General features: G+C 38.3%; 1 protein-coding gene across 13 annotated transcripts in view; it reads right to left on the bottom strand.

Moving 5' to 3' along the window:
- Positions 1-11,907, bottom strand: part of LOC140917504 (SLAIN motif-containing protein-like) — a 116,842-nt gene extending 104,935 nt beyond the window's left edge. For 5 of the 13 annotated variants that reach the window (XR_012160876.2, XR_012160875.2, XM_073360530.2 and 2 more), the window contains exons 1-3: positions 11,762-11,907; positions 9,843-9,885; positions 8,033-8,758 (exon numbers count right to left, since the gene is read on the bottom strand). Coding sequence is in view for 11 of the 13 variants with exons in the window: in XM_073360530.2 (XP_073216631.2) it covers positions 8,033-8,736 (704 nt within the window). In the remaining 2 variants the exon portion in view is untranslated. The remainder of the gene's footprint in view (positions 1-8,032; positions 8,759-9,842; positions 9,886-11,761) is intronic. The other 8 variants (XM_073360531.2, XM_073360533.2, XM_073360540.2 and 5 more) reach the window with 4 other exon arrangements.
- Between the last annotated feature and the right edge of the window lie 372 nt (positions 11,908-12,279).

Below are 12,279 nucleotides of genomic sequence, written 5' to 3'. Positions count from 1 at the left end.
CACACACACACACACACACACCAAAAAAAAAAAAAAAAATCAGCACTGCATTGCTACATTTCCTAAAGAAGCTATTTTTAAAAATTCAGTTGACAAATCTAAGCCTCCTGTTGATGGCATTCGTGACTCCAACCACATGGGAGACCCCCTTGAAGATTATAGCCAGTTGCCACCTTGCTTTAACACTTTGAGTCTATTTCCAGCTTGCGGGTACTGACAAAGTCTTGTGCTGAATTCCTCTAATGCTAAAACATGCTATAATATCCAAGCAGTAAGGGCACGCTGTGTTCAGAATTTTAACATTAACCATTTTTTGTTATTTTCATACAAACAAAATCCTCACACCCACCCACACTAGCCAACGTTTTCTAAAGTGCCTAGTAATTTTGTGCCTCAGATTCTGGATGCCCTACTTGAGATGCCATAAAGGGTGCCAATTTGCAAAGCTGGGTTTCTCAGCACTTTCTGAAAATCACGCCCCATTCAGGCATTTCTAATTGGGTAAATTAGAAAAAAAAATCAAAGCACAAAAATTATGTTTCTTGTTTTGAAAATCTTGGCCAGTTTTATTAAAATTTAACTAAAATTTAGCTCTTCCCATATCCCACATTTTTAAGTTGACCTACAGAACACAGGCTAGTGAAATACAAAGAGACAAGTCTGATTAGTTCCCTCTAAACAGTGGTGATCTCTAATTTTTAGTGTGAAAATGTCATCTTCTCCTTGTCCCTCTTACTCAGACTTTTCCTTTTTCTTACTTTACTTCCATCTTTTTAGAAGGCAAAAGATGTACCCGAGTAACACTGGCACACTTAAACTGAAATACCACCCTATTTACGCAGATGAAATGCCAGATGAGATCAGCTGTAGATAACTAGCTTTAAGTAGCTTTCTGGATTAACTACCTTTATTCACAAGTATAGTAATCCTCCCATTTGGTTTGAACAGTGGCTTAAGACAAAATGGAAGCTGGTTTAGTCGGATGCCAGGCTCCCATAAATTTGGTGTCGGAAACATTCCTTTTCACATAGATGGTCACCACTAGCAGAAAGTGTAGCAATGCCAGTTTTCATTAAAAACTGTCAAATCCATTTTATATTTGGTGACAAATGTTTCTAACCCTATGAACTCTATGAAAATCATAGGTTGAATCAGCTGGTGTTGTCAGACAGAATATGAAGGCAAGCTCTTACATGCCGACTTATCCTATGGCACTATAGAACAGTGGTTAATACTGAAAAAGAGAGTCAATCTTTATTTTTCCCCTCTCAAATACATTTACCTGAAACTGTGACATTTGCTTCCTAAAGTTTTATTTGCAAAACACAGTCTTTGCAGTACTTCAATGACATCCTGATTAAATGGACTGTGTGCCTATGAGCAACCACACAAAGTTATATTGCTATTCAAATTTAGCTTTTAAGACTACCTATTGACCTTGTTAAAAAGACAGCATAAGATATTAATATTAATAACTGACATTAGTATATGAAAAGGAATATTTAGCATAAGCCTTCTGTTCTTTAATAGCATGAAAATAACTAACTGGAATCCCAAAGTTTCACATTGGCAATCCAGGCACATTAGAATGTGCTTCTTTCCCTACTACAATACAAGGAAATCCATGTACACACACTTCTTCAGGGGAGAGAACACCACAAGATATCCAACCTCCTGTGCCTCAGATCTACTAGCCAACAGCAAACAAAGGGCCTAATTCATTATTTCCCTACACCTTACAACCATTATGCTGTGTGGATGAAAAATGCTAGCATTCTAACTGCTAGCATTTTATACTCACTTTACACCATTCTAAGTGATTAAACAAGGAACCTATTCTGATCCGTTTATGTGAATAAACTATAAAACAAAAATAGTGTAAGTTTGGAATAATGCCACAAAAATCAATGGAGTTACACTGGCATAAGAAGTAAGGAAGAGTTCAAAATCAGACCCAAAACACAGGGCAAAAATTAACTGGGTTATAATCATTAGCCTGTATAGGAAATGCTTAAAATTTGTCTGTTAATCTCTACATTACTGACTTTAAGGTCCAGATTTACAAAGGAATTTAGGGGCCTAAAGATTCAGGCACCTAGTAGAATTTTCAAAACCACATAAATAGGTTTAAAAAGTCCATACAGAACCACGGTACTAGTACAATGCTGCAAGACTTGCATCCCAAAACAACTGTAGGGAAACATTTAAATTTCAAACAAAGAATTCACTGGCATTGTAAGAAGTTGCACAGACATATCAGTCTTAGATTTCTTTATATAGAAAAGCAGCCTTTAATTCATAGTTTCTGATAGAGGTTCATGGTTTCAGCATGTTTGTTTGTTTTTAAAGGGATATAATAAGTAGTTTAGGCCTTGACATGCTTTGTGTTAAATTCAGATTTTATTTTAAACAGGCTCGTGCGTAAAAAAAAAAAAAAAAAAAAACCCACCACTACATAGTTCAAAGAACAAAAAGTAAAAATACTCTTTTTTAAAAATCCACCTGGTTTTACAAGCAAAGTCAGATCTGCTAAGGGGTTTTAGAAGCAGTATTTTTAGTGGCACTTCTTCTTCTATTCTACTTGAAAGAAGCACACTTTATTTGCTTTTAAAGACACCATGTCACTGTTTACAGGAACAAAAAGTTAGACCTGCCTGTTGTTTAGGTCCATAAACACACATTCAGATGAACCAGGTAGTCTTGTGCTGAAAATGCTGGACTAGGATTCTGGAAACTTGGGTTCAGAGTCCCAGTTTTATTTCAAATATGCAACCTTGGAAAAAAAAGTCATTTAATTCTCTGTCTCAGTTTGCCTACATGTAATAATACTTCTCTACCTCACAGGAGCATGGGAGGAAAACAATCATTAACGTTTGTGAGGTAGGTTCTAGAGTGATGAAGGCCAAGCATGTACTAAATAGAACATGGTCATTTACATACCCATTGCACTTCCCCCACGTTGGCGGCATTTTTACAAGTGAGTAAACCCCTTTGTTTTCAGTTTAAACTACGGCTGTCAAACAATCAAAAAAATTAATCATGATTAATCGCACTGTTAAACAATAGAATACCATTTATTTAAATATTTTTGGATGTTTTCTACATTTTCAAATATACTGATTTCAATTACAACATGGAATACAACATGTACAGTGCTCACTTAATATTTATTTTTGATAGAAGCACTGTAGAAAAACAAAATACTATTTTTCAATTCACCTAATACAAGTACTGTAGTGCAATCTCTTTATCATGAAAGTTGAACTTACAAATGTAGAATTATGTACAAAAAAAATAACTGCACTCAAAAATAAAACAATGTTAAACTTTAGAGCCTACAAGTCCATTCAGTCCTACTTCTTATTCAGCCAATTGCTAAGATGAACAAGTTTGTTTACATTTGCAGGAGATAATGCTGCTCACTTCTTATTTACAATGTCACCTGAAAGCGAGAACATACATTTACATGGCACTGTTCTAGCCGGTGTTGCAAGATATTTATGTGCCAGATGCACTAAAGATTCATATGTCCCTTCATGCTTCCACCACCATTCCAAAAGACATGCGTCCATGCTGATGGCAGATTCTGCTTGATAATGATCCAAAGCAGTGCAGACCGACGCATGTTCACTTTCATCATCTGAGTCAGATGACAACAGCAGAAGGTTGATTTTCTTTTTTGGTGGTTCGGGTTCGATAGTTTCTGTATCATAGTTTTGCTCTTTTAAGAAAGCCTGCTCCACACCTCGTCCCTCTCAGATTTTGGAAGGCACTTCAGATTCTTAAACCTTGGGTTGAGTGCTGTAGCTATCTTTAGAAATCTCATATTGGTATCTTCTTTGCATTCTGTCAAATATGCAGTGAAAATGTTCTTATAATGAACAAGATGTGCTGGGTCATCTTCCAAGACTGCTATAACATGAAATATATGGCAGAATGTGGATAACACAGAGCAGGGGACATACAATTCTCCCCCCAGGAGTTCAGTCACAAATTTAATTAATGCATTATTTTTTTAACAAGAGTCATCAGCATGGAAGCATGTCCTCTAGAATGGTGCCAAAGCATGAAGAGGCATACAAATGTTTAGCATATCTGGCACGTAAATACTTTGCAATGCCAGCTACAAAAGTGCCAATGCCTGTTCTCACTTTCTGGTGACACTGTAAATAAGAAAAGGACAGCATTATCTCCTGTAAATGTAAACAAATTTGTTTGTTTTAGCGATTGGCTGAACAAGAAGATGGACTGAGTGGACTTGTAGGCTCTGAAGTTCACACTGTTGTTCCGTAACTGCACTCAAAACCAAAACAAAAATCTACATTTGCGTATTGCACTTTCACGACAAAGAAATTGCACTACAATACTTGTATGAGGTGAACTGAAAAATACTTTATCATTTTTACAGTGCAAATATTTGTAATAAAAAATATACACTTTGATTTCAATTACAACACAATATACATGAAAATCTTTAAAAAAATCCAAAATTTTTAATAAATTTCAATCAGTATTCTATTGTTTAACAGTGTGATTAAAACTGCGATTAATCACGATAAATTTTTTTTTGAGTTAATCAAGTGAGTTAACTGTGATTAATCAACAACCCTAGTTTAAACTGATTTTTACCGAAAAAATCCTGGGTTTTACAAAAAGCATTATTCTTCCCACCCCCCCCCCGATTTTCACCCTACTTTTGTATCATTCAAATATATATAAACAAATAACTTGTTTTATTAGGAAAATACAATACATTGTATGAGATACGTTTTAGGATAATACATTAGCCTGCCTGTATATGTAAAGCTGCCTGTTGAAGTAAGGCTATGTGTTAGTCTAGAAGATGCACACAGTAAACAAACAGGCATGCATGCAAGCTCTAAAGTACATGCACATCTGAACATACTAATGAATCTCACACCCATTTTAAGCTGTTAGATAACGGTTTAAAGATTTGACACGCTAAAATGGGAAGAAAATGAAAATCTTTATCAGAATATGTTTCAGAACACAAGGAAGTATTGGAAAGTTTAAAAAAAAACAAGAGCAGGAAAAAAGGGTGAAATTGAGTGTATGAGCTGCAAATGGTGTGGCCCAGTTATTAAATGTAAATATTCATAGGCTAATAGTTCTAAATCTAAACAATAAACTGTTTATTCAAATGAAATTGTTTGAGTTATGTTTTAGTTCTGCAGCAAACCACACTGAATTCCATTCACCAAAACTTTAATCTAAGGAATACATTTTTTCCTGTCCTTCCGTCCACCAAAATAAACCCTGATATTAACCCAGAAAATTAAGGTTTTTTGCACCTATTTTACCTGTTTTTGTTCTTGTAGTAATAAGCAACGATAAATTCCTGGGGAAAATTAAATAAAATAAAAACCAAATATGTAACTCCCCTACAAGTGAGACATTCAGTACACAAGAACCCTTTGAAAGCCCACAGAGGTGTCAGAGATGTGTTTGTTTGTTTGTTTTTTAAAAAGGTTCAACGGGATATTCACAGGTTTTGGTGAGGGTAGATTTAGGGCCCAACAGTTAACACAAATCATCATCTACTGCACTGAGAAAAAATAAACATATTTGCTTCCAGTTACAGTAATTTTAGATGTTGCTTTTAATTAGATTGGGTAGAAAATTTTCATATGGAATTGTGAATATTACTCTTACATTTGTCTTCTTTAACTGTTTTTTGTTTGTGTAGGTTAGATTTTGATCTTACACTGATATCTGATTGAAAGTTATACATTCCTTCATTACAACTAACAACGTAACTGGACTTCACAAGGCTCATGTAGAAACATTAATATTGGAGTGTATGTACACAATTCACTGTAGCACCTTTTCATTTTTGTTATATATATATATATTTGCACGTGAAGCCTGATCCGTATTGTCCTGATGAAGAAGTCAACCAAAGTTAATGTTTCTTGCATTGATTTGTTTTTGCCTGCCAAGTGCCATTTGCTAAACATGTACCTTACTCAGCACTTGCCACAAGTGCCACAAAAAAAACAACTTTAATAGTTTCACATTCCAATAAATGTTTCTCATTTTTAAGAAATCTGATCACACATTTTTAGGCATTCTGAAGGTATGAACAGTTGGATTTTAAAGTGACAATCAAATCTGACCAAATATTAAGGCTTCATAAAATAAAAATTTCACAGAAGCTAAGAATACCAACAATATTTTCAGCAGGGAGATAAACAGACATTCCGCTGCAACATTTGCAACCAAGACATTGCAACATTGCACTAGCATACAAGAACCTGAGAAATGCAAGAAGAAATTAGATTAGAAGTATTTTTAACTAGATGGAGTCTTTTCCACTCCTCAAACTAGCAAGAAGAGACGGTCATGCCATGTCATTTGAAAGGTAATTGTTTCCCTGTATATTTATAATCAAATCTCAGATTCAAACTGTAACTGATGTCACTAAGGTATTTATTTTCATACTTGGTAATATGCAAACAAAAATGTTTATATATTTCTTAAATTATCCTTACAAGTATAAACTCAGGTTTAGAACTCATTAATTTCTAAGATTTGTTTTGCCCTGAGCACATATTCTGGAACAGGTATCTGCACTACAGTGTTGATGTCTGGTCTATTTGCAGATACACAACAGTAAGAAAGCCACATTAAACATATCTAACATTCTGTGAAAGCAATGAATGAAGTCTTAAGATACTCACAATGTGCCTTACTTCTAAATCAAGGCTACTATTGAGGAGTTGGAATTAGTTCTGAATGTTATCTTGTTTAGCAAGCAAAAGTGAAATTGCAAGCACACACAAAAAAACCAAAAAGTAGAACGGGACAATTATAGAATAGAATAGAAAAGAATAGAATATCAGGGTTGGAAGGGACCCCTGAAGGTCATCTAGTCCAACCCCCTGCTCGAAGCAGGACCAATTCCCAGTTAAATCATCCCAGCCAGGGCTTTGTCAAGCCTGACCTTAAAAACCTCTAAGGAAGGAGATTCTACCACCTCCCTAGGTAACGCATTCCAGTGTTTCACCACCCTCTTAGTGAAAAAGTTTTTCCTAATATCCAATCTAAACCTCCCCCACTGCAACTTGAGACCATTACTCCTCGTTCTGTCATCTGCTACCATTGAGAACAGTCTAGAGCCATCCTCTTTGGAACCCCCTTTCAGGTAGTTGAAAGCAGCTATCAAATCCCCCCTCATTCTTCTCTTCTGCAGGCTAAACAATCCCAGCTCCCTCAGCCTCTCCTCATAACTCATGTGTTCTAGACCCCTAATCATTTTTGTTGCCCTTCGCTGGACTCTCTCCAATTTATCCACATCCTTCTTGAAGTGTGGGGCCCAAAACTGGACACAGTACTCCAGATGAGGCCTCACCAATGTTGAATAGAGGGGAACGATCACATCCCTCGATCTGCTCGCTATGCCCCTACTTATACATCCCAAAATGCCATTGGCCTTCTTGGCAACAAGGGCACACTGCTGACTCATATCCAGCTTCTCGTCCACTGTCACCCCTAGGTCCTTCCAATTACCTCCCATCTTACAAACAACACTCCTGTTAGTACACCCCACGTGATATTAGCTTTTTTTTTTTTTTTTTTGCAACTACATCATATTGTTGATTCGTATTTAATTTGTGATCCATTATAACCCCCAGATCCTTGTCAGAATTATTACTGCCTAGCCAGTTATTCCCCATTTTGTAGTTGTGCTTTGATTATTTCCTTCCTAAATGAAGTACTTTACACTTGTCTTTATTGAATTTCATCTTGTTGATTTCAGACCAATTCTCCAATTATAGTTAGTCTAAATGGTCAAGGATAGAAATAGTCTGTTTATGCTCATTTCATTCTGGCACAGGACTCTTATAAACAAATAGCTAACATTAACAACTTGATACCTGCTCCAGAAATCAAAATAGTATACACTGTTCCATGTTAAAAGGGAATCAGATGGAGAATGTTTAACATGGGAATTCCAACTGTCGTCTACATTACAGTACCTTTGTAATACTCAGAGCTTTGACATACATACCAGCTGTCCTCTTCATCACTGCAGTTCCCAAGTTCTAGCACTTCCACTTCATCCAAAGCAGTGTCATTCAAGAAGCTTCCTAAATCTCCACTCTCTTCATTTGGATTCTGTTCACTCATGGATGGATGAATACCTATGGTGATTAAGTCTCCCACAAGTTCTATGCTGCTACTCCTATCCAGACTTGAAGAACAGCTGACATTAACATCATTCTGCATTTCTGCATCATTCATATATTTTGAGTTGGGAGACACTCTCTCAGTAATACTAGGGCAGCTATAATGCATTTGTGTATCCACATCTTTCTTTAAGCAGTCACACTCTTTCACCTCTGTTCTTATTGTACAGAGTTTGTCATGTACATCAGCCATTATCTGTAATTCTTGCTTCTCTGTTATAATGTTGATGCTATTGTTAATTTCCATTCCATTGAGCCCCAAGTTATGATTATTCACACCCATGTTTGTTTGTGTATTTGTCCCTACCACATTTCTGTGGCTCCTAGTTCTCAGCTGCTGATTCTGGATCTCAAGTCTTCTCACTAGTTCCTGAAGCTTTCGCACCTCCTCCAACTCTGGGTGCACCTGATCAGTACCTGGTTCTGTCTCAGGTCCCATTGCAGAATTCTCTGTTGAGCCCCGCCCCAAGTCAGGTTCAAGGGCATGGTCCTGCTGTATGACAGGAACACTCCCAGGAACTACCATTTTCGAGACACACAAAGCCTCACTGTAAGACATCAAAATATAGATGTTTAAGTGCATAAAGATGTACAATATCATTTTAAAATAAAGCATGGTTTTAAACAAAAAACCTTACATTTTATAAGCTCAAACTAATGACCTTGGGCTAGGATAATTTTTACATTTGAAGGCTATATGTTATAGACTAGATCCACCAAAATCAGTTTAAGTACATTAATCCAACATTGGCTTCAAACATTTTCCAACCACAACATAAGTTTATAAATTCACTGAAATAACTGGATATCATTAAGAGATTCAGAAGCAACATATGCCTCTTTGTTAGATATATTAAAGTGAACTTGTGTGTTGCAAGCAGTTTGGCCCCAGACATATTACAGAGTATATATTAAATGTATCCTTTCAAAGTACTTAGTTTGCGCAACTATTGTTAGAAATTAGATTAAACCAATTTCCTTGCATGCAGTCATTTACAATAGTTTAGTTTCCATTTGTTTACTACAAATACATTGAAAAGAAACCAGTGGCTGAAGGAAGTCAGGAAGTAGAGCAAGTTACTGATTTCAGACAATGGAAAACATTAAGAAAATGGTAAAACACTTTGTGCAAGAGTTAACACTAGAAAAACTCTTCAGAAAATATTTCTATTGACCCTGGTAAAAGGTGATGCACTAACTATATTAAATCAGTAATAACAGCACCACAGTTACTGTGGAACACATGAAAGTAATCATAAGTAATGTTTTTAATAGCATGCTTTTCTTGTTCCAGTGGAAAAATTTTAGAGGCAAGCTCTCTGATCAAGGAATAAAATATCAGACCTCATATTACAGACTCCAATATGTTTTAGGAAGATAAATATATGTGCTGTTCTTGAGTTAAGTGCTATTGTTTGTCTTCAAGCAATTATGGTGGTTGTGCTGACTAAGAAAAGGGTGTGTACGGAACTATCAGTCAGCCCTAAATTGCACACACATGCAGACTTGAAAAAGTGAACATGCATCCTGCACTTTCATTGCCACCATTTTATACTTCTTAACCAATCATCATAATTATAACTATACAAAGAAAATTATACAAAAAGATATTTGAACTGCATATTTACTTACTGAGGTCATCCAGAAAGTCTTCTGATTTTTCCCTGCGTAAACTCTGAAACATAAAAAGAACAGCCGAATTAGTTCCAAAACTGACCCTTCATTTAAAAGCCTCCTTTGTAATTTCAAGTTACTGTCCCATGATACAGCAAACACACACACACACCACAATTCTGGCTACATCCATTTTATTGTGAAAAAAAATGGAACAAAAGAAGTCACAAGGACACAGCCAACTTGAATTCTAGTCAACTAAAACACACACTGACACCGTTTCAGGTGCTACATCTGTACTGAGAATCCATGCCAGTTTGTGTGGTTTTACAGTCAAGTTCTCTCTCACCATTCCTCTGAAGCTCCTGAAAGACCCACAAAAAACAAGGGAAACTGCCTAACTATACAGAGGAAACAGTGAAAAAGACTACACCAAGTGCAGTCAAATGCCTAAGGTAAACAAACTGGAAAAAAACAGAAAATTGTTTTCCTTCTAATCTCTCAGGTACCTTATGTTATGTGTAACAACAGTACTTAATTTCTACAGGAAAAAGAGTGCGGGGGAGGGTGTTGCTTGTTTTTAAGTTGATGTTGCCTTTCCCCCCTTGATTATCTGTACACAAGATGAACATTTAAAGTTTAGACTGAGGTATTGTTTCTAAAGCTTTGAACATAAAGATGCTACAAGTGAAATGAATTCACTTTAAATATTACTACTTAAAAGTCATGCATGATGAAAAATGGTACTGAGGTTGTTTTGGCTAGGGGAACTCAAACTTGTTTGAGCTACAAAGCAATCCAATACCTAGTGACAAGCTTAGATCAAAAGTTTCTTTACATAAACATTCACCTCTTCTGTCAATCCATTTAATCACTGAGTAAAAAACAACTTATTTAAGAGGCACCTAATAGGGATACTTCAACAAGGCACTGAAGGAATTAGCATCAGAAGGGAATTTAAAGCTTCCACTCTCACAGCAGAGCACAATGAACCAAAGGGGAAAAATAAAGAGCTTTGTCACCTGCATAATCAACTCCATCAAAGACTAAAGGAAATAAAGCTAGATTTTGTTTCATTGGAAAAAGAGGAAAACAATTTAAACAAACATTAGCCCTTCCACAAACTAATCAAATCTAGACATCACAGGCAACTACCAAAAAAGCAGCAGTAGTGATAAAAACACTGTTTTTAAAACTCTAAAGTTCATTACTAAAAATCATTATCCATAAAATAATTATTTAGATATTCTGAAAAGCAACATCTGGATTTTAACAGCAACAGCAGGGAGATGGACTCCCCCTGTGATAAGTAACAAGGGATACAGCAGAAATGAACTGCCTAGGTTTCCCCACCCCCAGCATCAACAAGGTCATTTCATAAAGAGCCCGCCCTTTTGCAGACAAATGCAAAACCCCCTTCCTTTGGGCAAAGTTTTAACCTAAAAAAGCAGCCCGGTGTGCTTGCATTTTACAGCGACCACCACGCCCGACTGCGCGCGCGCGCACCCTGACGGGCAGGGAGGGATGGACAGCGCCTGGAAGGAGCCCTGGCTCGCTTCGAGGGCCACACAATGACACCAGCCCGTGTCCAAGGCAAGAAATAGGTCGGGGAGGCCTAAAGCGGGGGAGGGGGGGAGATGGGAGAAGCAGCTTCAAGAGGGGACAGCGTGAAAAGCAGAGACCGCTTCAACGGGGCAGGGAAACCCCAAGGGCCCAGCAAGGGGCGGAATGGAGCCTAGGAAGTGGGGAGCTCTGTGGGGGGCCGCTGGAGCCCCCGAAAACTGGGGGTCCACAGAGGGCGCTGCATGGGGGGAAGGAGGGGCGGAGCCCGTGGGGATGGTAGCTGCTGAAGCGGAGGCCGGAGCCCCTGGAGGGCGGGGGCCGCCGCGCTGCCTGTGTGAGGGGACGGGGGAGAGCGCCCGCCCCACACACCGTACCTGCTGCGCTGCCGGGCCGAGACTCCCAGGCTCGCACCGCTGCCGCCTTTCCCCGCTACGGTTGGAGGGGGTAGGCTGCGGCGCGCGCATTCGAACCCGCCCCACCCCCTCTTCGTCGTGCGCCCCCACGCAGCCGCTAACCACGTTGGCGCAGTGGTAGTAGAGCGGAGCGCGACCAGGCTGCTGCGGCAGGGGCGGGCTCTGCACTGAGTTCCCCCTGTGCATCAAGGGCTGCATGAAAGCGAAATGGTTGCTTGATGCTACGTTACAAGGATGGCGCCCCGGGCAAGCCGGCGCCCTGCGAAGCTGTATGCAAATTATTGAAATCAGCATTCAGATATTATGCAAATTGCTGCGTGAACTGTGCTTGTTTTTACACCTGCTCTTGTGTAGTGGGCATGAATGTTCCTATGTGTATGTGCCCTGGTGTTACCAACTTTCTGATGACTGCAGAAATCCAAACACCATTGCTCCACCACTACCCCGGCCCTTCTCTAAAGCCCTTCCCCTGCTCACTC

Source organism: Lepidochelys kempii, chromosome 9 (genome assembly GCF_965140285.1).
Source record: "Lepidochelys kempii isolate rLepKem1 chromosome 9, rLepKem1.hap1, whole genome shotgun sequence".
NCBI lineage: Eukaryota > Metazoa > Chordata > Testudines > Cheloniidae > Lepidochelys > Lepidochelys kempii.
This window is presented reverse-complemented; position numbering and strand designations above follow the sequence as displayed.